The following is a 27,991-nucleotide window of genomic DNA, read 5'->3' as shown; positions in this document are numbered from 1 at the left end:
GACCTCTAAGATATTGCTATGATTTTCTTTTGTCATTCTTACAGACTCCGCCGCGGTAGGCGCTCGTCGCCTTTCGATTAAAAAAAAAACTTTTTTTTGTGTGTGAACTCCCACAAATAGTAGTTTCTTTAAGCAACGGGAAAATTCCTTTGAAAATGGTAAGAATGGTGATTAAGAATAACAGTGTTGTGTTATTAATAATTGTGCAATTATGTTTGTATGTGTAATTAAAACGTAGAGGAAGTTTTTTAAGTGTTCAACGAATGTCAGTCGTGTTGTGATCAAAATGGTGGTGGACCGGTTTGTGAGACGACGGAGGTAGCCTTTTTATTATTTAATCCGAGCCAGGTTACTGAGGATTTTCAGCATTCCTTACAAAGAATTCTTCCAAAGAGTTTGTTACCAAAGAAGATATCTATCTTCTTACTTTCACGAAACCAAAGACGTGCTTCAAATTTTTTTGAAAGATGTCTGCGCCCAAAACGGTAATCTGTAATTTATACGACGAAGGCTATACTTTAACGTACAACATACATTTCTAAACTTTTAATAGACCTTTGTCAATAACAATCGCCCTCTAACTTAAATTAAATTATCTATTTTCTTTAACTTAACTATGAAATTACCAAAGTTGTAACCCCGAAATTGAATATCATAATGGACTAGTAGGTATCAAATCATTTATAACCACTACTGACCGAGCAACTATGAAAATAGACTTGGTACAGTATAAACTTAGACTTAGCACATAATAAATAAAAACTAAAAACCAAAACAAGTTTTATAGTGCAGACACTTACTGACTAGTTCATGATTCAAGTCTTTCCTTAACATACTTAAGTATCAATAAGTTTGTAACTAGGAATACCTGCTGGAAAGTCTAAGAAACTTTGCTTTGACAGCTTTGAGTATCTAGAAAGGAAACCAGTATTAATACGAAGAACCACTAACAGCTGTCCTCAATACATAACCTATTAGTTTTTTGCTTACGAGAGATTCTTAGGTGTTTGACATTACTTGTATGGGGATAATGTCAAAATTGTATCTGCAGTAACAGATTGATAGAATATAGGAAATGACCATTAATTGTAGGTAACTTCTTCCTCCTGCCTTGTTCCCAATTTTATTTGGGGTCGGTGCAATATGTCATCCTCTTCCATTTTCCCCTGTCACTCGTCATACTGACACTCGCTCCCTTCCTATTCATGTCATCTTTCAGGCAATCCATCCATCTTTTCTTAGGTCTTCCTCTTCCTCTCCATCCATCTACATTCATACTTAGCACACACTTTGTTGCATGCTTATCATCCCTCCTCATTACATGCCCATACCATGACAATCTTCTAGGTAAACAGTAGATTGATATAGACAATTGAATGTTACTCATAATCATAAATAAATATGAATTCGTAAACAACAAATGTTGATATGATATTTGCATAAATTCGCCTACAAAAAGTAAGATACAACAAGTTTCTTATTGATCTCCACTTTTTATTCCACTTAATATCAACCACACAATTATGATTGTTCGATTCGCGAATTAAAACTTAATTTTAGGAAACCACAACAATATTTTTGGATCTCCAATCAAAGCTTTATTTGCCATCATTAAAAACGAATAAAAAAAAACGTGCTGTCAAACCGCAGAAACCATAAACAATTTAATTTTTATTGAGCAAGATAAAAACACATGTTTTTTGTTTTTTTTTTTCAAACTTGGCTGCCAAAACAGCACTTTTTGAACCTCAAAAATTTACAAAAGACAGTCGCCAAAACGCCCACCCTTCACCACTTCCAATGTGTTTTTCCTCGGAAGAAGTGGTGCAACAAACTCCCCAGTGTATATTGTATATTATGGTGTTATCGAATTTCTTGTACAGTAGACAGCTGTAATTTTTTAAGGGAAAATAGCATTTTTGTACTCACTGGCAGGATTTTGAACTGCACCAAAGAACGGTGAGACCATATTTAAGTTTGGAACTCGCCAGCCTATTGTATCGGCTACTTATCGCCCCTAAGAAGGATTGAGGAAAAGATTTTAATTCGCTGCTCACCGCGTAACAAGAATTTATAAAGGGCACTCAGAAAATGCTCGGTTTTGGGTCAAGATGGCTTATATTCCGGCCGAGTAGTGTTTACGAGTAAAAGATAATTCTACTTTAGTTCCTTCCTATTGTATCTTGGTAAATCACTAACTTACTGTAAGTGTGTCGGTCAGAAACATATTATTTCAGCACTTCATAAACTTAAGTTAGTTTCTCAGAATTTTATAAAGTAGAAAAATTATCGTTTCAAAAGCATAGAAACTATTAAAGTGGTTCTGTAACATCTCACTTGACATTATACAGCTTCTCCGAATCGTTCTCTGTCATTTATGATAAAAAATTGACCTTTTCGATCATACTTTTGGCAAATACAAATTACATTGAGGCACACAGGTATGAATAATACATAGATATGAACGTAATGATCAACGTTGTTTACGAAACAATTTTTGTGAACTGACAAGGGATTCTTTACTTAAGTATATGTGTATCGCGCGTTTTAGGGTGTTTCACACCAAAGCTTCTGAACCAATTTAAATGTGTGGTACACAGATATTCTATAGCCTGATAAGGACATACATATATGTTTATTATAAGTGCGCTCAGAAGATTTTCAACACACAGGTGGAATCTGAGGAATATCTAATTCGTAAATCCAGCCTTCTTACTAAGCACATGCTCCTCTCAAGCTTCTAAGCTTAACAAAAACAATCAAATAGGAAATAGTTAACAAACAAATAAATACATATTTATATTGTATTCATGATCTTTGCATCCCACGCGTCACTGTTGGATGTGGTTACCATGACGCACGGCTGCGTCACGTCTGCCAGGTAAATGACTTGCTCGATAATTAGGTTGATGATACCTTAGTGTATGTCTTAAGAAATACCTAGGTACAAAGTACATAGCTGTCCAACTTCTTTAAGCTGTCCCCTGGTCCATATAGCTTCTAACTTATAAAGTATCATATGCGTAATGCTAGCTGCTTTCCATGGTTTCCTCGTGTCCCGTAGACACTACTTCTACTATTATAAAATATATGGGAGATAGTTATCCGGTTAGACTGGAAGCCGACCCCAACATAGTTGGGTAAAAGGCTTGGAAGATGATGATGACTCAGGAGATAGTGTGGCTTCCCAAAAGTTATGCTTGGATCTTGGTCTAACATAGGTACTTACAACATTTTTATAAACAAACACTAATTATGCGTCACGTCTTGTGTTCGCGGTTAGGTGAGTGTTCCCTGTGTGAGTTACATGGAAAAATTGGTTTAAATTAAGTAGAATCATTAGCCATGTTCTAGCTTAAAACCAATAGGAATGTTTAGGATCCACTGACTTTTTTTAAATTAGCAATATGTAGTTTGAAATGTCCAGTCACAGTTTTTTTTTTATAACTAACTGCCGCTCGCTATTTCTCCTGTGTTACCCGAAAACCTCAGCCCGTACCCGGATAAAATATATAATAGTAATAGTGCAGATTTCCGTCAGTGAAAGAATTTTTCAAATGAGTGCAGTACTTAGTTGAGGTTCCTTTGGAAAACAAACAAACAAAAAGTTGTTTTCCTCTGAATCATATTAGTACCTATACAAGTACCTATAGATAGATAGTATTCCTACTATCATGTACTTAGCACAAAAAGCAAACATCCACGTGGCGACTCTCATTAATCAAATAACTTTGAAGCATGACAATCGCATAAGCAATAACGTGTTATCCTCATAATTATAAGACGTTATTACAAGTTCTCAGAATTGTTGTTTTCCTCCACGATTAGTCCAATAACTTGGCGGTTTCGATGTTAAATACTTTTTGGTATAAAACAAGTAACTTTTTTTTGTTTGAGCAAGCCAAACTTTTTTTTGGGAACTTATTTGTTGGATATGGAATATCTATGGCTTCTTACTTTAGTTCAATGTATATAATACTGAACACAAAAAAAACATCAATTCACGAAATACGAGTACATAAACATTTACGTAGTAAATTATACAAAAAATGTACTGCGTAAAAATATGTAAGTTGTACAGTACTTATAGTCTTTTTTAACTGATTTAAAAACGGATAACATATTTGTATAATTACCTCGGTAAGTAATACCTGCCTACTTCCCAAAAGTGATACCTGCTACACCGTAGCTTAGCTACGAAATATGACTACGAGCGCTACGGAACTACTGAGCCCTTTTAAGTAATTCACCATTCATAAAAAATTACGACGGGCATTGGCAATATTTAACTTTGTGTACAAGGAGTTGTTTGTATCCATTGTAATTCGTAGTATTCTCTATGATTTAATAATAATCTCAGCCCGCATTCTTTATTTGCTTCATACTTTAACTTTTAAAAATGGTCAAGCCGTTTTTGCCTGTAAGAATAACAAACACTCGTCCATACATTCTCACACATTTATAATATTAGTAGGAAGTAGGATATTAGTAGGATTATAATATTTGTAGTTTATTACCTAGTAAGATTTGCTTATCAAGTCAAAAGATTTCTTTCAATTTTTTTATTAATTCACATAAACCCAAATTTTTCCGGTACAAGTAACAACCAGAATCAATAAAAGCTTGCTTATAGCCGAAGCAGTTGATAAAGCTATCAGTTTTCAAGGGAAAATTGTTTGTACTGACTGGCAGGAACTGTCAACTGCACCAAAACAAAGAACTGTCGGAATAGAGTACTAGGATTTTGATATTAGCCCCATACGAGCAATATTAGTAAACAAACCAACAGAATATATAGAATATTGAAATCCACCGTAAATCACCAAAAACATATTCGTGTAAGCGTTAGGTACTCAACCCATACACGCGTATGACTCCAATTTCTTACGCAAGCCAGTTTAAAGGGTTACATTCCGTACAAATACATAGGTATAAATAATAGGGGTATTTTGTGGCAAATTGTTTTCGGCTAATTAAGTAATTTCCTGTTCTAGTAAGTCTAATATCTAGGGATCTAAGGATCTGTAATTGCTCATTCTGTTGTTACATTACATAATTGAGTGGTTTGTTGCGGATTTAAGGCGTAAGGGTTGTAGTATAAAAACTACTAATCAGGACGGAAAAGCTATCCCAGCCTACCGGAGGCCAGTATTTTTATATTATAACTATATTATAAACTAGCCGTTTTCCCGCGGTTCCACCCGCGTCTTGGAGATTACTTCCCGTACTTACCCCGGACAAAATATGGCCCATGTTACTAGGAGACAGTCTAGCTTTCCAACAGTGAAATATTTTTTCATATCGTTCCATTTTCGAAGCCTACTCGGTACAAATAAATACATAATTCCTCTTTTCATATTAAGTAGTATAGACATTTTACCTATTTGGGAACTTATACCAAATGTTTTCGCGACTAAAATACCAAAAACGTTCAACACAATACTTACTGTACAACATTCAACAAGGCAGTTTACAAAGATTTACGATACAAGGCTTATTCCATTATTCATGAACACTATACTTAAACTATTATACATCCGTCATCAAGCCTATGGTATTACATAAAATTGCAAATTACGCAATACGTCATTATGCTAACTTCCTAGGCAATATGTTAACGTTATGTTTATAAGAATGTTTTACATTATAATCTCTGGTCAGGTAAGGTACATTGAAATGATTCTGAAACAGTTTTTTTAATTGGCGTCGTCACGAATAAGCATCTTATTTTTTTACCATTTCACGAAGCGAGACTCGCAAAGCTGTTGGTAATTTTTAACCATTTTCAAAATCGGAGGGTCTCAGTTTGACACGTTCCGATTTCAGCATATGGTTTGACAGACGTAGGACTTAAGTATTTAGGTATATTTTTGAAATCGGTTTTATTTAGATCATCAGCAATCTTCCTTTTCTATGGACTCAATATTGTCCAAAACAAAACACTTTTATTTTGAAGAATTGATCCTTTGATCCTATTTTCTCTGAATAAAAGAACAAAAAGGTCTACCCAGTGTCCATTTTCACCTAGACATGATACATTTCATTGTCTATTTTGATTTACACAGGTCTTTCAAGACATTACGTAAACAAAAAATAGGAAGTTTGTCTCGAGGAAATTTTCGTTGTATTTTTAACCTTTTTACTGCTGGTATAAGGTTCAAAGCTCCTTGACTGACATATTACATGTGGTTTCTAAAATAGTTTACACGTTCCTCCTTAAATTATACCTACTGGTACCTACACTTACATTTACTAACACTGCTTTTTAAGAGGCTCTAAAGATAAATACAGATCCTCATAAAGCGACATCATTGAGGATCATAGGCAATTTGGCTAAGACACGACATGCTATGTATTATACGTAGCTTCGCTGTTAGTAACATCTTAAAACATTGTAATTAATTCGGAGCATGTTTTAAATTATAAAAATAAACAATTGATCCCCATTTAGATCGTAACAACCACAGTATGTTCACTGCTGGACAAAGGCTCCTTCTAAGTGGAAGCACAGAATATTTTCAACTGATTTTCCAAAAACAAGGAGGTTCTCAATTCTGATGTTTTTTTTTTTTTTTTTTACCTTCGGAGATTTATAATCATTTATCTACAGCAAATAACACTGACATTGTCGATATTTTTCCATTACCTACCTTCATTCTTCATTCCTAAGTTCTACGCAGGTAGCATCTCAGTTCTGTTTGCCTCATCGACTAAGTTAACCTGTTTTCTAAATATATCTCGAAGTGAACGCACTTAGGCAGAAGAACTTGAACAACGGCAACATTTTATAGCTATTTTTTTTAAACTCCATTTTTTGCCTTAAGCTATGGTCATCATCAATTTAAGCTTCATGGTAAAATTCCTTCATCAAGTCTTTTGAAAAAAGTTGTTTTGAGGTATTCAAAACAACCATACACCCAAAATTTTACAATAAAGATAAAAAACTATCCTCGTAAAAAAAATTAAACTAAAAGGCGTCAATTTAGAGTAATTAATTAATACGAGTTATATTTTTTCGAATTGACGTTATTTCTTTAGCCAGGCTAAAACCACAACAGTGCGCAAAATTAAAAATAGGTACAACACCTGCGGTGAAAATCAAGATGCCCTGAGAAAAATTCTTTACAAAATTTAATTGAAATTACAATTTACGGTTGAAGGAACAATATGAAAAATAAAATGTAATTTTTGTTCAAAAACCTTGCCACTTTGAAGCCAGCCATTTGATCAATTCGCGTTTTATTGAGAAGTCAGTAGCATCTAGCTCCTGAACATTATCTACCTAGCCTGTTCCCAACTGTGTTTGATCGGCTAACGGACTGACCACGACAAACATTACAAACGATCCATCGATCACCGCGGCTGTCACTTCGTCACTAGCTTCATCTAATCCAAATTCGGAACCTCAAAATTCTTAGACCTGTCCAGACTTATATCACTTACTTTACCCTTTCAGATCACAGCACTCACGGTCCTAGCATTACTAGCCGTGCCCACCTTCGAGCAGGACTCCCAAGGCTCCACTCCCATCTCGCCATGTCCCAACGTGTTCATGTACGAGCCTCCAGGGTCGGAGCCGGGAAGGTGGTACGGAGTGGTCAACCTGTCCACTGACAGTACGCTGCATTCGCTGTGGTTGAATATCGTGCTGGATAATAAGGCTGATATACTTGGGGTAAGTTTGACTATTATTTAACATCCTTGTAGTCAGAAGCCACCAGTCTGTATTCTGACACCAGTCTTACCAAGGATTATTGGATAGCCCGGGTTAAGGAGGTCAGAGAGCCAGTCGCTCCTTGTAAAACTCTGGTAGCCACTCAGCTGCATTCAGTTAAACTGGAAGCTGACCCCATCATAGTTCGGAAAATGCTTGGGAGATCAAGTCGATGACCTGGCTGCTATGTTATTCAAAGACCTGTCCTGCGATTCTATAAAATTCGATCAACAACTCGCATTTCACTTCGATTCGTAATGTCATTTCATACTTTAGGGGAGGTAGGGGAGGGATGGGCACTTTTTCACATTTATTGCATAAAAAATTCAGATTTTACAGATAATCAACTTTTATTGTCATTTCTTATGTTTGGCTAGATAAAATCAAAGAGCTATCCTAAAAATTACAATCAGTTTCAACATTACGAGATATTTAAACGGTTTCAATAAAACCGTCGACACGTCAAAATTTTGTTTAGTCTGACATGCTTTAGTTGGTACTTACGTAGTGTTTAAAGTTACTTTTTGCTTTTTATAGGGTTTATCGTTTATAACATTTTGTCATAATAATTGCGTACTTTTTTGGGTCGGGGGTTTTTTTAAATTTATAATTTTATTTTATTTCATGGTTTTTTAAAGGAGCTCCTTAATTTTTCCTTCTTTTTATGATGGGTTCGCTATATGCGATCTCAGCCAAAGGAAGCTGTTTAACAATCCTCATGACAAACTGGCTCTGGGAGAATTGCACAGATTGAGAAACAATAAAGATGGACCTTTGTTGATCCAGGGTTATATATCATTCTAGGGTTTCATCCGCCACATCCCATTTCCAGCATTAGGTTCTCGTCAATTAGAAACATGAAGAAAACTAGTCAAGACAAATTAAACGAGCCCAAACTCGATGGGTTTACTAAAAGGCAGTTCAGGGTTACGTCTCCTATCTTCGTGTCCTAACAGCAGACCAGCTCAGTGGTTCCAGAAGACATTAGTATTTCAAATTTTAGATCCCACATATGCTTGCAAGTAAACTGAGCGTGTAACATTCCTATCACACCTAACAAACGAGCTGATGACCTTGAAGACCTGAACCGATTTCCACCAAACATAGCTAAGAACACTCCCGAATGACATTCCTTTTAAACAAAAAAAACCGCATTACAATCGGATCATCCGTTTGGGAGCTACGATGCCACATACACACACACACACACACACACAGACACGTCAAACTTATAACACCCCGTCGTTTTTGCGTCGGGGGTTAAAAAGAATGGTTTGCGACGGGAAATTCTTAAAGATTTAATATAACGAGCAATACAAGAGGTATCAAAAGGTTAAAAAATAAAATTAACAGCTGATAAATATGGAGTCCCTAGATCAAGTTGGCAACGGTACCTGAAACAAGATTCTATAAAGGATTTTTAGCGCAGATTTATAACCTCACAAATTTTCACTGAAGAAGAAGAACAAAAATTTACAAATTATACATTACATGGTATGTCCAAGCCTCCCTACCATAGGCAGCATTGGACACTTTTGACTTAGTTTATAAAAAAAAAATCGGTAAAAAAACTTAACTAAAACGGTTTTACCTTATGTGCACTGAAAACTAGAAAATAAAAAATAGTTACTTACCTGTCAACCTACGGTGGTCCCGGTCATATTAGACTAAAATAAAAACGTGGGGCCCATAAACTATTGCTGTAGTACCTCTTCTAGAGGTATAATAGGTGTGGATTGCATCGACTTACTATAATCGTAACTGGAGATTTTGACAATCAATCATTAATAATAGAAAATACACATACCTTTCATTAGTTTTCTCTTTATAACGATCCGAAACCGCAACAAAATATTTAAGTACTTTTACGAGTGTTTGTTCTTGACAACTCACAGAAATGACAGAAAGTCTATGGATGAACACCGTTACCAGTCGGTAACGTAAACTACCCAATAAAAAAAACTATGATCAAATCAGAATAAAAGGACCCCCTTTATTCTGATTTCATCATCTCCCAACTGCCCATCTCTCCCCTACCTCCCCTATAGATAGACAGATTTTGGCAGATCTGTCAAAATCTCGACTTTAATTTAGTTCAACTTGTCAACACGCTCGATAGTGAAGCGCTAGTGTAGTTTGACAATGTCAATCACGAAACTTTAAGGTAGAATTCCGTGGGTCGCGATTGTCGCAGCCGCGCGCGACAAAAGTCAACCTATGAAAATGTATGGCACCGCTGCTGAGGGCCGCGACAGTCGCGCGCGGACGACGAATTTCGTGAGCCGCTCGCGGCCGTACGCTTCTCAACATGGTCTAGCGCTTAATAACATCTATAGAATTTTAGTAAAACCAGAATTAAATTGTTGACAATGCCGCGAGCAGCTTACGAAATTCGTCGGCCGCGCGCGACTGTCACGGGCCTCGGCAACGGTGCCATACATTTTCATAGGTTGACTATTGTCGCGTCCACGGAATTCCACCTTTAGATCGAAGTCGAAGTGAGAGTGATGTCGAAGTGAGTTGTGATATTTTATAGAATCGACATGCTGCTAGGAACTCAAATGTGTTAAATGTTTTGATTATTTGAATGAATACAAAAGTGGTTTGCACTAGTGTGAGACCCTGCTTGTTGACAAGCATAAGGAATGCTAGATGATGGAAAGATATCGAGGTATAATTTGGACGAATTCTTATTAAGTGGTATGTTCTCTGTGTGCATAGTATGTCAGTGACGATTCTGTGACAATTAAACCTACAATGGAATTTTTGTTTCTATCTAATGCTTCTAAAGAAAATATTCCACTACTCTTCGACCACTTTATAAATACATTTTAATCGGCATACCTACCTAACATATGTTTGGCTTTTTTTGTAAACCGAGTGAATCGTTTTCCTTAAACACATAAACTGGTATTGCCAGTTTTTATTTTCGAAAAAACTGCACCAATAAGTATGTCAGTTGCAGATAAAATATTCAAGATTTCACCAAAATTACCATTGTAACTTTATTAATTATTTCCAGAACTGGGTTGGCGATGTCTCGACAACAGACAATAAGGACTTCAAGATTGAAAATGCTGAAATGCAAATCAGCCCCGGCCCTGCTGTGGCCGTGCGGTTCTTCGTCCAATTTAACCCCCTCAACAAGACTCCAAGACTTCAAGCCATCAGACTGAATGGAAGGGAGATCTGTAATGCCAACACTCCTAGGCCAGTCGACAATGATAGGCCTGACTTACAAGAGCCTGTGAGACGGCCTACAACACGACCTAACATGGGGATTGATCTGAACACGACGCCCGTAAGAGTTCCGCCTAGGGAGTCTCCCAGTCCAGTTTTTCAGAGACCTAGCAACAATGCTGTTCCTGCTAATATGTAAGTTATTTTTACTGATATTTAAAATAACAAAAGTTCAAAATGGTCCATTAAAAATCAGTTGGTTTCTCAAAATAACCCATCAGTCATACATATCGCAACATAGACAAAAAACCCTACATTAGAATTGAATAGAGAACGCTTAACGTCAACCAAGTATTTAGTTTGTGACAATGAGCGATACTTATCACTAGAACTTGCTTGCGTAATATGTTTACTACTAACAATTTGACCCTATGAGACCAAACATTTCGCTTTCTGATCTCATTCATACACACAGTTGTTACAGATGTGACAGATTTTTAGAATTTCACAACATTTTTAAGTCCTTGTAAATGTGGATCGCAAGGCATTTGTTTATTTTCCCCAAAAGCTCAGCTAATTACTCTCCTCCTCTCATGACCTATGTAGAAAAGTATATTATCTAAAGAGTACAGGTGATGTGATGTCCTCCTAGCCGATTATCGGCTACGGCGGCTGTTCTCATGTAAGAAGATTAGCCAACTACGCAGGACATATTATAGTGCACAAGCATTTGCGCAGACACAAGTGCACTCCCTATTCCTTCACTCTCATAGCCCGATGGGACGGCAAACCGACACGACCGGAGAGAGATAAGGCGCAGGACCGACATTTACGTGCTCTCCGATGCACGGGTGTATCAATCACCAACTTCCAGGCTCCGGGCTGCTTTGTGAAAGTCTTCTAAAACCCACAAAGCGAAATAATGACGTCACAGCTCAAATAAATCCATCATGGCGGCTACACGTCAGTTCAGATGTAATGAGCAATTGATTGCCACGTTCATTAATATCATCTGTTATCTACCACTGTCATACAAATTACATTGTACCGCAAGCCGGGTCATTAATTCGCCCTTTGTTGAAAAAATATTAATTAGTGCTGTCGTGATCGGACCTCTAATTATTAAAAAGAAAAAAAAATGGCTACCTGAGCGTTGATATTCCTTTGTACTATGCAAAGTCATAATAATTTCTTGATAAAAATGGTAGCTTCTTTATCGTATGAATACTTCATTACTTATATGTTTTAGAAATATTCCAATAGTGTTGTTGCAATAACAGAAAATTTATATGAAATAAGTAGACCAAGAGTATTTTTTATAAAGGTTGTTTAAATACTGTTTATTGAAAACATATGGCTTACCTACTTCGTGTTATTAAGATATATTTTTAGCCTGAACTGTTGCAGATTTAGCAGCTTTTTAATTAATATCTTAATATAAGTAATTCAGAATTAATACTGCTAAAACCTAATACTAATGATAAATCTTGTTTTAGCCCCAACGACAACCCATCACAAGACCTGGACAGACCGGGCAATGGTTTTGTCCTCACCACGTTAAGACCAGATCGCTGGTCTACCAAGAAGCCCGTAAGGCAAGTATTTACCTACATTTTACTTGTGTATATACAATAGGTACGGTAGACTGCACATCAATGGTAACTGTCATGCACCTTAACTCAATAGTAATAAGTACGATTTTCCTATAAAAATGTTACCACTGACCTGAAGTTGACTGTACCTAGGTACTAGTAAACATTTTGTATTCAGGTTTGGGGTTTAACTTTGCCCATTGCAATTCTACGTGCCAAAAAGTTTCTAATCTTTATTGACTTGATTACTGGTCCTTTATAGACTCAAATAAGGCTCATCTTCACAACCAGTCCGATTAAGGAAAACAGCTGTTTATTATCATAAAATAAAACTTTTATTTTTTAAACATTTAATTACTAAAATCAGATTTAGTGAAAAGTTTTCGTAAAACCGACTAGTATCAGCCAGCTTTTGCATTTCTGTTGCTTGTTTATGGCCAAAGATTGAAGTATTCAAAAAAAGAATAGCAATGTTTATGAAGCAGAAGAAGAATAGAAGCAATGTTTGAAATGCTTTCAGAGCATTAATTTGTTTGTATATTTTCAGTACAACGTCGCGAGACACTGATTACTGGGAAGGCCCAGCGTTCATCACTTTACCAGCACAAGATAGTACTAACTCTAAAACTCCTGGTGGGCAGGTGAGCCCCTCTTTATTTCCTGCTTTACTTTCTTTCCTTTCACACAGAAAAAAAAACGTTCACACCATCATTCATATTACGTAAAAAAAAAAAACAAGAAAAAAAACAGAACAATATTTTAATTGACTGTCACTATTCTTATTAAAAAGATACAAAAGTAAGCAAAGTTAAATTAATATATGGAAAAGATTCTCAATTTTGAAGAAATTGAGCGACGCAACGAGACGACGATTAATCTAAGAGGTCTATTTTTAGTCAGTTTGGAGCCTTTGGGCTATAATTGTAATTTTTGAACTGTCAAAGACAGTTGACTGACTCGAGCCCAAGTTCCTCGATGACATAAGCGTCAGTTTTCTTAAAACCAATGTTTATTATGAATTTTCATGTTCATTTCCCAAAGTTAACAGTTGTTTTAAGAAAAACGGAAGTTTATATAGTTGGAGAAAATGGGCCTTGTAAATTAAATTTAACCAATTAAATGACTCCAAATATCTGAAAGATGAATATAGAAAAATATACGACAGATTGAAATTGTGACTTGTATTCAAAGAAGCTAATACAAACTTCTATCTGTAGTAAGCAAAACAACAGATAGGTAATTGAAAGCTATAAATAGATAGACAGATAAATGCTTTACATGAAAATGATGATCACACTCTCAATAGACCCACTCAAGTTTTTTCATCATACGTTTATTGTGAACCAAAGGTTTTTTGTTTGATTACATCGTCTTTGGGGAATCCCTTGACGGCAGTTATATTAAATCAATTATTTACATCTGTTGCCACATAGAAATTAATTCTATTTATATAATTTGCATACTGGTTGTTGCCTAGTTGGTCGTGTTGGGAATTTTAATGTTTTTATTGAATGACGTTGAATAGTGTCCATTCAACTTGTCTAGAAAGTTTTTATTAATAATATTTCCCCATTTGATGACACAGTTCTTAAAGATTTTTATGCTTACTTTTGCAATCTACATAAATTAGTTGCTGTTCAAACTATGTCAAATAAAATCCAACTGCAAGTTTTAGCTAGTTTTTAATCGGAATCTAAGATACAAGACAGAAATTAGAAATTGGAAATACCATTCGGTCACAAGAAAAATGTGATACAGGTCACAAGATCTTTCTATCTGCAAATGTTATTGTAATCCAGAATCTAGAAGAAATACATTTTGAACAAAAATTTACCTTCAAAGGTACAACATATTCAAAAACAAATCCACACAACGCAGAACATGTAAACCAAAGAGAAAAAAAAGCTACAAAAAATCTCGGCCATATTATATCGAAGTCGACCATTTTAAATGTCAAAGGGTCACCTCGAGTGTGTGTAAATGTCATTATCAAAGTCTAGTGTCCTCATTTGGGTACAACGGATGCGATGAGATAAATGAAGGGTCAAAAAATATTTATTAAAAGAAATACTTGCGTATCGTACTTAATGGAACAGACACCTTCACAATTAAGAAAATGACGTAGAAAACTCGTTTGAAGCAAACGAAAACAAACAATTTAAAAATCGAAATATTAAGTAGTTGCTTGTTTTAATAATAAAAATGGTTATTGTTCAAACGTATTACTATTCTTTATTTATTTTAACTGATATTATTTACATTAAAAACCAAATAGAAAGAAAACTTAAGCAGTTGCCTGGTTACAAATAACACAGTGTGAAACAAAAAAGTATAAGTTTCTTTTGTAATTATTAGGTACGCCAACTAATTAAATGCAAAAACTTTTACACGAAATTATTTCATTCAAAATTTCTCGGAACCCATGAATAACCGGTAACACCAACACTTGGAAAACCATAACAAAATAATTTCTCGTTTTAGTTTCGAGGAAACATCCGGGTACAGCTAAAACCAAAAACCCTTTATTTACTTCAGCAATTGTAGAGTAAATATTATTTGACCTTCAAAAATATCTTGTAGCGAAAGTCTTTCTCAGCATTCCGAGTTTTGTTTGTGTCTAGATTAATACAAAGCGGACAACTTTTGTATCCGCATTGCAATTTGTATTCTAGAAAAACAAAATGGAATTTGGTCCTTTTTAATGGCGGTAAGTGTAAAAGTAGTGAAGGACAATGTAATTTTATCTTGATTTTAGTTAGTAGTGAAAGGAACATTATTGAGGAATATATTTTATACGATTTTGAATACGAATTCCTAACATAAATAAGATACTTTTTTCTGACATTCATCCCCTGCCTGCTGGTGATTCCTAGGCAATATTGATGATGAAAAAATAATGATAGGGTCAATAAAAATTCAAAGTGGGATGTAAAAACTCAATTACAAAACAGAAAAATTTATCCCAAAAAAATCAAATGATCTAATCAAATCACTTTAATACGTTTTATCGTACTCTTAATCCTCTGTTTACATGATCACATATAAATTACAGTCTAAGCCTGTATATTCACTGGGCTGTGACCAACGTATGTACGTATGTCTGACCTTACAAGCCGAGAGGTTCCGACCGTTTTTATTCAATCTACATTTAATAATTATAGCAAACTGGTTAAGTATTTTTGGTTTATTTTTATGTTATGAATTAGGTCGTTAATATGACTATTTTTGTGTTTTATTGAGTTAGTAAATCAATTGAACGAGAATGTTACAAATAATGCATCTCCTATTGATCCAATTAATAATTATTATGCTTTAGTTGTTATTACTAAATACAAAAAACAAGAAACCAACAGAAAAGAGATGCAATATTATTTTATTTAAACTCAAAAAAAGCGGACGCGTTTCTTGGAAAACGTTATTAAAATCAATCGAGCAGGAAAATTGAATGACGGAAAACGCCAAAATTAATAAAGCGATGTCACCGGTATATTAAAAGTTCGTTCCGAGTAAACGATCAACCACCTTGGTGCTTTAAAATCGTATATTCGAACTTAATACTTTTATACCTATTTGATGGGGAAATAAAAGCATAAAGCATCTCAGCTGCATTCGGATAGACTGGAAGCCGACCCCAACAAAGTTAGGCAAAGAAGAGGCCAGATGATTTTGTTGATTGAGCGGGGAACAAAAAACCTTAGTGTCAAAAATCTGGTATCTATGCGTTATTTTAACATGTTTTAATAAATACATTTGTATGATTTTGTGAATAGGATTTTGTAGCGCTAAGTAAGAAAATATTTTGCCATTACGATCCAACTTTACATATAGGATAGGTAGGTATGTATTTTCATTCCGGGAAGTAGATTCCACGGGACACGGGTGAATCCACGAGTGGAAGCTAGTCTATAAAATTTTAATCAAAATAGTGCTTTTGCGTCCAGTAAAAAATAAAATCCTCTGAATATTCTTTTTTCATGTCTCTTTATTATTTACGCTGAATCGGCAATGGTTTACGCATAATCCTGAAACGGGAGACTATGTTGCATCAAAAATTATTAATTCCAGGAGTTTTTATTAAAAAATGCCTTAAAAAATCGAGCTCTTATTTCTTTTATGCAATTTTTTAATAAAAATATTCTGTATGTATTTTTTTTTTTCATCAAACGTATTGAACAGACATCAACACGATTCAGACAATTTATTTTTTGATACGTTTTTTAAATCAGTGTTCCCGCGAAAAAGTTTTAAAGCGTTTAACAAGCAATAAGACCTCTTTGGGTCTTCTTAAAATTAGAATATCTACTATCAGTTTCAGCCAGATTTCAGATAACTTTACAGAATTGCAGTTTCGCTATATTTTCTTCCGCATGATACAATTTTTACAGCATTTTATATATTTCCAGAAGTTTCCATTCATCTACACTGAGATGAGAAACAAGAGTTTGTTGCTTATTTAAATATTCCCCTCATGCACTCTTAGAAAGTAGACACACTCTTTTAGACTAATGTAGTAGAATTCCGACATTTTTATTTCTTCCCACTACTATGCTCTATGACCTATTTGGCCATTAACTTTTAATTATTTCTTTAAATATAATTAATTGCTAATTTGCATTACCTACCTAGTATGCCTTTGGCGAAACTTAAAACACTTTAAGAAGTTTCTTTTTTATTTTTAAATAATATTTGGACCTTGTCATTGACGTAATAGATAAATGGAACTTTATACCTTTGAAACAGGTACCTATTTTTTTAATGAGGTCCAAAATCGAATATGTTCTTTTAAGTTTCGTCAACTTTACATTAACGTTGTACCTTCTAGTATATTCTAATGACATTATATCTACAATCGTTCCTATTTAAACTTAGCAACATGACATATATTATCTTCTATCTTAAGTAACATATTTCCAATTAACAGAACGTTTTGTGGTCGGCTGTCGTGATAGAATCAACAATGACTGTGGTTTGTGTGCCTATCAGAATTATTATTGTGCAATCATTTCATTGTCATGGAAAATGAATTGTTACTAATTAATTTTATTCGTATCAACATGATTTGCGGTTGTTGATTGTGACCGCTAATTATTGAAAGAGTTTAATTGTTTTAATGGGGCTACAGTTTTTTTTATCGGAAAATGAGGAAAAACTTTATATTTATAACTAACGTTCAGCCATCATATATTGTTATCCTAATATCATGTTTATTTTAGTGGATTTACCAAAAAATACAGTAAAATGTTTGGTTAGCGTGCTAAGAAAATAAAATAAAATCGAAAGCAGAGCAAGCATTATTTTTGCTGTCATCAATTTAGCGATAAACCCACTCATTAAGCACGTATCTGGAACATAGGTACCTATATCAACGACTAACTACAATGGCCGACCACAAAATCACAACATTCGTAGAAAAACCATCATAGAAAATACTAATGACTTACACAAAAAAAACACTAGGTAGAACTAAGTAACTTTTAATGTTTTTACAGGCTCAGTGCGGCAAAGTGGTGTTAAACCCAATACCACTGGTGGTCAATGGGACACCCACTTTGGAAGGCCAATGGCCCTGGCAGATTGCATTATACCAGACTCAGGTAAGAGTACCATATCGGGGTTCCTACCAGTTTGTAAGAACATCCGCTTCACATAAGAGCGGAAAGGAGGAAAGGGGTCTTATACATATACAGTCATGGACACATAATTAAAGACACTGTTGGCATCTTATTTGTTCATCTGTATTTCTTTTTTCTGATTGTTACTGGAACTTTATTTTCTATTTTAAAATATTTAAGAGGGCATTGTGAAATATTAAAACTAAAGACTATCTTCAGTGATCCTTCGCGACAAGTTTTTTTTCGCTTTATCCGAATCTCGAGCGGTATGAACCATAACGTGGCCTGGCCATATAATTAAAGACACTCCATTTGCTCAGAGGAAGAAATGCAAATTATTGATCAATGTTTCATGGATGACTTATCGCCATTGTGTTTTCTGGCCGATCACCAGTTTTTTTTCTATTAAACTTGCGATGGGCCAAACCAAAACCGTCATAAGTTGCTCGATCAAGGAGTCCTTTTGACTACTCTTACAGTGTTTTTCAGAACTTTTCAAATTTGGAAAGCGCTAAGGACCGATAAATTATGCTTAGCATATAACAAAATGCTATTTCTAAAATATTATAGTACTTGAATTCGCCTATTTTTAATAATATCTTTCTAAAAGATCACCACACCAAGTAGTGGAGAGAAGTCCCACACTATTACTTTTTCGCCTCCTATGTTTGAGAACTTTCTTAGTGTATTTTGGTTCCATCTCATGTTTTGGAGGCGACTAATTTCGATACATTATTTTAGGATTATTCGTATCCCTATGTTTAATGAGAAAAAAAATACATTTTTGAACACTTGTTAACTGCACCTTTCACATTTGATAGAAATAGCCAACTACAGTATGGACACGCGGTACTTTTCCAAAAGTAACATCTTCCGATACCCATGCCTTACAGCTTTTCCCGACCCGGTTGTAGTCTAAAAGTTCTGCAGACACAATTGTCGTCCTTTTAGCATCAGATGACTCCCAAAAAAACCAGTACCGAATCATGTAAATGGTTCACTATTTGCCTATAGCACCGCCTTAAAGTCTGTTTGCGGACAAGTTTTCCTTGGGGTCGGTTTTAAGTTGTTCTCAAACCATGCCTTTTTTAGTGCCATTGATAAGAAATCTTTAATAATAAATTTATTACCATGTCCTTACTACAGATCAAGTGGTATGAATAAATCCGTATGTCAAAATATAATATTAAAAAGCCTAAAACATTTTACTTACCAGAATTTTTGTTCTAGTCTTATTGATAGGACTAAAATGAAAATTTTTAATGAAATAAACCTAAATTATTACCTAATTCGAGTTTTCATAAATATTTTACTCACTTCTAAAAAAAAGTATGGCAATTATTTGTATCTTTCGTTTTTTTTTTCTTAACTGGGCTTTAACTGTCTTTAATTAGCTGACCAGCCAAGTATCCTCTACAAAAGTTAGTGTTCATTTCCCATAGAGCTTTATATCTAAAGTATTAAAGAAAGAAAATATTTTTTGTCCTTAATTTAAAGAACACAATGTAATGTTTGTTTTAATAATTATTACACTGCAGTTTATACCGTGCTTAAGCTCATGTCAGTACCATAACTATTTATTTCACTTCGAGTCGGGGGGTGTCTTTAATTATGTGTCCATGACTGTATGTTTTATAGCTCACTTTGGAAGCCAGCTTTAACTATCTAACTATAGTGCCCCTTTCTTGCCACGTTGCAGGACCAACTTTATTGTACCGTAAAACCTAGCTCCTTTGTTTACTCAAATGAGCCTGCAATTTAATACTAAACTTTCCTTCATTGACTAATACAAACATTACCAATAGCATAGGTACCTATTCCATTCTGAACCACAAAATTTCATTCTGACTTTCCAGACCGTTGACAACAAGTACATCTGCGGTGGTACTCTAGTGACCCATCGTCATGTGATCACAGCCGCACACTGTGTCACCAGGAAGCAGTCACAGCGGCTGGTAGACCAGAACACCCTGACGGTCTACTTGGGGAAGCATAACTTGAGGACTTCGGTAGAAGGGGTGCAAGTTAGATTTGTAAGTAGCTTTCATTTTTTTTTTCTTGTCACCTATAAGAAAATAGTGACTGTTTTATAAACGTTATACTAAAACTTATAATGAAGGTATGTGTGTCTAGTGTCTATGAATGCAGTTGTGTTGATACCAAATAATTAATAATTGGGAAATTATTACATAAGAAATATCTAACATGAGCGGATCGTATATAAAAAAGGATTATGGACAAAAAATCGTAATTGAAAAAAAAATATTTTATTAAAAAAAAGCGTGGGGTGCTTTTTAAGATATTCTCGAAATGATAATCACTCTACTCATATCTGACAATAAAATATTTATAACTATTGACACGATGCACCCCACGCTTTTTTTTTAATAATTTTTTTTTTTTATTCACACTATTATTAATTTATATTCATTGAAATTTTTAACACTATTTTCTTAATTTTAATTCATTAAAATTTATTTTCTATTTATTAGTTCGGTTTTCTATAAAAAGCGTGTTTTTTAGTTTTTTTTAAACTATTATTTATTTTCTACTTTTTAGTTTGGTTTTTTATAAGTTATTTTTTTTGCTTTTTAGTGTTTTTGGAAGTCGGTTTAATTTTTTTGTAAAAAAGTTTTTTATTTACAGCTTTTCAGTGATACGAATAATTGTCACTATCCATATAAGTCTTAAGTTCTCATCAATACAAAGAGTATAAGCACAGATTATATAATAGTTACTCATAACAGATAAATCACTCCATACAAAAAAGTCCATACCTACTGTTATAAGCACCTACAAGTTCTCCAACTACCTACAAATTCCTAGCTGCGTTATAAAATGAACCTTAAAAGCTCGAGCGCTTGATTGTTATTCCAATGCGATAGCGCACAGTTCAGTGACCGCAACCGTGCCGTGGCCGTGCTTAGGGTTGCTTCTTACAATTTATTAACATTTAAGTAGGCAAACAAAGTTAGGCTTATTTTAAGATAGCCTTTTTTAAAACTGAGTTTTTAAATAAAAATTAATATCAAGAATATTTTTCTTTAGTTAACTGTTGTATTGCCTTCTAAAATGGAGTATGGGTACATATTACTAAATATTACCTAATACGTAAGCATAGGTAAGTACTTAAGTCAAGCTTTCGTCAAAATCAAAGGCGGTTTTAACTATTTTTCGAGCACAAGTGCCATACCCCATATGTTACAACTCCGTCGAGTGTTGATACATACCTAAAATTGGTTTCTGCGTACCAGAACTATACCTACTTACACTCGAGATGTGTTTTGAGCTACAAAACTCACAATACAGTTCATATAACTAAGTAGGTATCTAAAGTAAAATAAGTACCTAATGATCTCTGTTGTTAAAAAAATCATAAAGTAGATAAGTATTAATATATTTAAAAAAATAGAATTACTAGATAAGTTCATAAATATAAAATGTTTCTAAATCTTACAAAGTCGCATATAAACCAACACAACTCAAAATAACCCATCAGTTTGTTAGGTAGCTTAAAAAACCTAATAAAAACCAACAGCATAACATGCCACGAAATAAAAATAATAATATTGGAACGCGCGCGGCGCGTGTGACTGTTGTGCGCCCTGAGCCGCGTGGGGTTACCGGTAACCCAGCGAGCGGTAGGCATTTATAGCGCGCAAGTACGTCGAGTGACAGAGGCCTGGTATAAGCCCAAATACGAGGTATTTTACATATTCAGTTGTCGAGTTCCCTCGATCTTCTCTGGTCTTCATCATCAGATCAGCTCCAAACCTTCCCTGTTGCAAAGGTCTCGTCAATACAAATGATATAAGCCCAAACACGAGGTAGTTTACATATTCAGTTGTCGAGTTCCCTCGACCCTCTCTGGTCTCCATCATCAGGTCAGCTCCAAATCTTCACAGTTGAATAGTGCTTTTAGGCGTACACCTGAGTGTCAGGTTTTTACCCTATGTATGCCTACAACTTTTGAAGGTTGCCCTCGATTTCTCAGGGTTTCCATCATCAGATCCTGACCTGATGACTATAGGACCAACTGGCAGCTATTCTGAGTCGAACAAAAAATGAATCACGTAAATCGGTCTATAAACCTCGGAGTAATCGATGTGTATGTATAACCTCCTCCTTTTTGGGAAGTCGGTTAAAAATGGAATAATTTTATCAAATTAGTGTATTGTCATCGGTCCTCAATAAATCTACAAAGTTTGAACGAAATCTGGCCGTTTAAAGTGGGTCAAAATCGCGCCCAAAGAAGTCGGTTAAAAACATACAAACATACAGGTGAAGCTAATAAAAAGCGTGTAAAAAGGATTATGGACAAAAAATCGTAATTTACAGTAAAATCTGGCAAAAAATATAGATAAAGCAACTATCATAGACAACTTTAGTCTATCAGCGAACTCTATCCCACTACAAAAGTTTTATGACTCGCTAATGAGCTCTCTAAACTTGGAACTCAACATTCATAGCTGTATTTGTTCGTTGCACCACTTGAAGAACTTTACAGCTCAGCTATTCGCTTTCCGCTTCCTTTTCTATGAAAATCTTTTAATTAAAAGCTTTTTATTGCGCTCTAAAGTGGTTATTAAAGACTTTGATATCGTTTTTTTTTTTATTTGCGGGAAATATTTTCCTGCGTGTCTATGGTGAAGTGTAGAAATGATATGCGCCGTAAAATTATAGCTATCAATTTAATTGCATTAGGTATGATCATTCATGATTCTCCAAAATATCAGTTTATACAGTACCTAAATTAATGATAATGACGCAAAACTGAAGAGTAATTAATATGTATGTAAAATATGTAGATATAAAAGATTTACGTACGTTCACACATCAGCTTTCAAAAATCAAAATGTTCCTTCAAAACTTTTCTATTTATATATTTTCAACATAAACACGCAACCACAATTGGACTAACCCCAAAGCATTAATACCAAAATAAATTAGAACCCTTTGTCTGATCAGACGCTGAATTACAAAACAGGCTCGCAAGTCAAGATTAATTAACAGCGGCGAGAAGTTTGCTCGTGTCCATCGCTAAATTTACAACTGATCGATTTGAGCTTCCCCTTTCAGTCAGCTCAACCTTAATTACCGGGATGGCTGTTACGTACCTACGAAATGTGAGAGTAGACGTAATGATGAGCTGGTTAGATCTATTAGGTCCATTATAAAGACTCGAAAAGCATTATTATAACCGATTTAAAAATTCTTTCTCTGCTGAAGAGCTGCGTTCTTTCCGAGTAATATAGGCTATTCATCCCGGTACGGCCAGTAGTTCCCTCCCTCAGGACGCGGGTGATACCGCAGCTAGTCTAAAGATAAATTACAAAAATAAAGTCTGTAATGTATCTAAATTAGTAAAAGTTATGTTTATGTTTAAAAGCATGAAAGATATAAAGCAACATCCACATTTGACAGCACGAAAAAGAGTACACAGAACATTTTCCGAAACGAAGCCAGACATTCAGACTTTACACGGTTAACAAGGTACTCATAACTCATACCACTTTTAAATGAAACAAAATGACTAAAAGTGAACACACTACGGTTAAAAATGAACACATATGACTAAAAATGAACAGTAATTTCCACGGAGGAAAGAAAGATAGCGGAGATGCCATAAGGAAGGTAGATCAGGCGCCTACTTATAGATCAAGCAACGCACGGTAGGCGTGATCAGTAACTAGAACTAACGAGGCATTCGGGTTCCTTGTCAAACCAAAACCAATCTGTCAAAGATTTGTCTTGATTGCTTGGCAATTTTATTTTGAAAATAACAGGCGGGTTCAAATGAATGTAAGGGCGGAGCTAGTAACGTCCCTCGTCCCTCCAACACCCGCATTTTGGCGCGCTACTTTCTTATGAGATTTTGTGCTATGCCATCTCCGCTAGTCATTTTGTTGTCCATGGTTTACAAACAGAACGTCTGACGTCGGTGCGGTCCGAATGTCATATTAGTGACAATTAGTAACCCCCGTATGTACCGGGTTTACGTCCACCCTGACTTGAATATTTATTATACAGGCGAGCTAAAAGCTCGTATTTCTGGCTTCTGTGTAGGAAACAGTTGTAGGCTGCATTTAATGTTGGGTTGTAGGTACCTTTTGGACTTTGCGTAATAGGAGACACAAAGTTCATAGGTCAATCCAAAATAATATAAATATGATTGTGGGTGTTTGTTTGTTTTGAACCTATTTTTATGATTTTTACATGGAGATTTAAATCTACCCTTTTTCGGTTTATCCGCACCCTACACAACCCTGAACAACTTCACTTCATAAAATAAACAGAGGTTCTTTATCGGTTAAGACGTTTTTCGTACCGAAAGAAAGACCTAGTTTATGTGCTTTCTTTATTTATCATAAGGTAACACGTGTATCAGGCCTTTCGTAATAAATATTACTATATTTAACACCAGATTTACTCCAATTTTCCAGGTAGGAAAAATAACAGTGCACCCAGACTACAACGCGACTACATTCAGTCGTGATGTGGCCATCTTGGAGCTCAGAGAGCCGGTGCAGTACTCTGATTGGATCCGACCAGCTTGTCTGTGGCCTGACAATGAAATCGCGCTGAAGAATGTCATTGGGAAGAAGGGTTCGGTATGTACCTATTCATTTTATTTCTATTTTTGCATTTGCGTATTTTACCAGGTTTAGGTACTTTTTGGTTTTTTATTTCACTGAAAATGAAATAATTTTACGTAATAAAAAACAAGCAAAGGGAAAAGAAAACAAAAACTTAATTGGCGCCAAATACAACCACAGATTAAAAGTAAAACAGCAAACAGATCTATAGTTCACTCGTTCAATTAGCAACTTTACAGTACGAAGCGGGCAAAGGCGCAGTCCATTCTGCCAACTCGCTGCAACTGCAGTTTTGTCGGAACACCGTAATTATCCGACGCTTTGCTGCAGAACGTTCAATTAACGTTCTTTCTCTTAATTAGCTGAAAGACGACGTGTAAATAATTGTTGAGTTGTTAATAAAGCTGGAGTATTTAATTATGAATGAACTGCCTTGCAGATTTTTGTTTTCCTTTCAGAATATTGTATATTAATTAATTTTGTAAATATGTATAGTGCATTGAAAATTAATTAAATAGTGCAAAAAAGCCTTTGGTTATTTTAAAAAGCCTTGTTTTTTTTCCTAGTCTTTTGATAAAATTAACTATTATTTAAACGTGATTTAACATCTAGCAATCATCTGGCTAAGAAAATCAATGTCAAGATTTTTTATTCAGATCGGGAATATACTAACCATTTTTCTGTACGTAACTAGGTACATACTTAATTATAAGTGGGAAATACACTAATCTACATAAATATTATATAAAGTCCCCAACACACGAACTAAGTTCGCAATATACTTTGTATTTTTACCTCCTATATAAAACAATCTTCATTTCCAGGTGGTAGGCTGGGGTTTCGACGACACGGGCGTGGCGACTGAAGAGCTAAGCCTGGTGGAGATGCCTGTGGTCAGCCAGGAGACCTGCATCAGGTCATACAGCGAGTTCTTCGTGCGCTTCACCTCGGACTACACTTACTGCGCCGGTTATAGAGATGGTGAGCGATTATTCAAACTTTTTAGTGTGAAATTAGAATCTAATACCTGTATTTGTTTTTTCTTGTGTAAATATATTTTTGTGGACGAGGCCTTCTTTACCTACATATAATTATTATGTAATCAATTACTACCCGTGCCGATAAAGAATGGGATTAGAAATCGCGACAGCTGTATTTACCTCTCGCTCATACACTATAAGCACATGAGCGAGAGTTGAATACAGCTGTCGCGATTTCTAATCCCATTCTTTATCGGCACGGGTTGTAAATACTTATAATTGATGTAGTTTGAGTGTGATTGATCTGTTTCTAGGGTTCCGTACCCAAAGGATAAAACGAGATGTCCGACTACCACCAGACTGAGTCTCATGAAGTCTAGTCTAGTGATTAGTTGTTATAATTGATGTCGTTTTTTTTTATATAATAATTTAATATATCTGAATATTTAACATGTAGGTACGTGATGTTAAAAAAAACTTTCTCTGTCTGTACCTTCAATAAACAAGCTATCACAAATCATTTCATTCGCTACGTCTTTCATATTTCTTTTCAAGGGCGATTTGCGCTTTTCATCTGGCATATCTGCCTGAAACTCATCTGTCTGCTATTTATTTATGTATTTTTCATCTTAAAGCCTCTAGTGCAGTCTACAATCTTTGCTTAGCCAGGTTTTATGCATAACCTACATCATGAAAGACTCATCATTTTTATGAAGTTTTTAAAAAGGACTGATGCCATTAGCCTATCCATTTCCTTATATCGATTCATCTTTAACGTCCTTATATTTTTTCTAAATAATTATGTACATAACTAAATTGTATAATGGTTTAAGTAGATAGTGTATAAATAATAGTTTTATTACAATTAAAAGTATTTAGAGTTAGCGTAATAAATTGCTTGTTGCTTCCAGGACTCTACAATGAAAAAACCGGCGTTAGGGAAAGTATGTTTAGTTTGTTTCATAATAAGCTAACTAGGTAACGGTAGCACAAACGCTTAAGCACTTTCCGCTTAATTAATATTTCTTTTAATTTGCACATAAGCTGCCTAACAATGCCTTCTAGTTAAGTCATGCTTTCTTTAATATGTACCTACTTATGTAGGTATCACTTTACCTATCGTACATAGATATGATGAATAAGTAGATTCTTAACAGTAGTATAACCTATCTTTGTACTTCGACAAATCGGTGGTAGCTATTAACGTACTCCTTTCTTTTAATGTCTATCTTCTACTGTAGTGGTTTTACTGTTGGTAAACACGTATGAGTTTCAAATTAGGTATAACTTTGGTTCGGCATACCTACTAGATGCAACACCGTACCTACCTTATACTTAGTGAAATTCTAATTAACCAATCCCCTATTAATGCATGGTAGAAAACCTAGAATTTCTATAACTAGGGATAAAATTAGGTAAGTACATGGCATAATAAATAGTACCAGCTATTTATTATGCCATGGCATAATAAATAGTACCAGCTATTTAAACTAGACTTACAGCCAGTTTCTTCATCAAAAGTAAAAGTCAAAGTAATGTCTAAAGTAAAAGTAACGGTTAAATTCATTTTTTATATTAGTTTTGCTGTCACTTTAGCCTTGCAAAAACGAATTTGACCATTACTTTTACTTTAGATATTACTTTAACTTTTACTTTTGATGAAGAAACTGGCCGTTAGCAATAAAAATAACATCAAGGTTCGTCGAAACGATACGTACGTAAATAATTACCCAGGATACGTACCTACAACTACTATTAACAGCTTTATAATCAAAGAGTGATTGAGCTCCATCGAGCATGGTATTGGCACTTGTGAGGAACCAAGTCCATACAGGTGTACCTTAAGGGTCAATTCACACTGAAAGAGCAGCGGCCGGCAGCGGCCGTAATTGCAAGGGATTGAGCGTGAGCGCGGCGGGCCGCGCGGCGCCGCGCGGCGCCGCATCGCGCCGCGCTCTTACATTTTCCGTGCTCTTACGGCCGCTGCCGGCCGCTGCTCTTTCAGTGTGAATTGACCCTAATTACAACCTCAAAAAAGAACTTACCTACTATCATCCAAAAATAACTAATTTCCATTCTATAATTAAAGGTACGTCAGTCTGCAACGGCGACAGCGGCGGCGGCATGGTGTTCCGTCAAAACGGCATCTGGTACCTCCGCGGCCTCGTCTCCTTATCTGTGGCGAGGCAGAACGAGTACCGCTGTGACCCCACACACTACGTCATATTCACAGACTTAGCCAAATTCTTGCCCTGGATCTATGCTACTGTGTCAGATTTCTGATCTTTTTATTAATAAAGATTAATTCTGTTATTGG

At 35.2% G+C, this 27,991-nt stretch overlaps 1 protein-coding gene across 3 annotated transcripts; it reads left to right on the top strand.

Annotated features, from left to right (window-relative positions):
* The first annotated feature begins 2 nt into the window (after positions 1-2).
* On the top strand, positions 3-27,991 carry LOC110380735 (transmembrane protease serine 9). Of its 3 annotated transcripts, XM_021340820.3 has the most exons (11): positions 3-158; positions 7,457-7,675; positions 10,737-11,089; positions 12,391-12,489; positions 13,034-13,127; positions 17,976-18,080; positions 19,955-20,131; positions 24,542-24,709; positions 25,519-25,675; positions 26,586-26,618; positions 27,764-27,991. In XM_021340820.3, the coding sequence occupies exons 1-11, from the start codon at positions 156-158 to the stop codon at positions 27,955-27,957; spliced, it is 1,602 nt and encodes a 533-aa protein (XP_021196495.2). In that variant the 5' UTR covers positions 3-155; the 3' UTR covers positions 27,958-27,991. The 3 variants fall into 3 exon arrangements, with proteins under 3 accessions (XP_021196495.2, XP_021196497.2, XP_021196496.2); XM_021340822.3 differs by lacking the exon at positions 13,034-13,127 and having other exon boundaries at positions 12,391-12,484; XM_021340821.3 differs by lacking the exon at positions 26,586-26,618.

This window comes from Helicoverpa armigera, chromosome 22 (assembly GCF_030705265.1).
Source record: "Helicoverpa armigera isolate CAAS_96S chromosome 22, ASM3070526v1, whole genome shotgun sequence".
In the NCBI taxonomy this organism is placed as follows: Eukaryota; Metazoa; Arthropoda; class Insecta; order Lepidoptera; family Noctuidae; genus Helicoverpa; species Helicoverpa armigera.
Note: the sequence above shows the minus strand (reverse complement) of the source record. Positions and strands in the feature narration are given on the sequence as shown.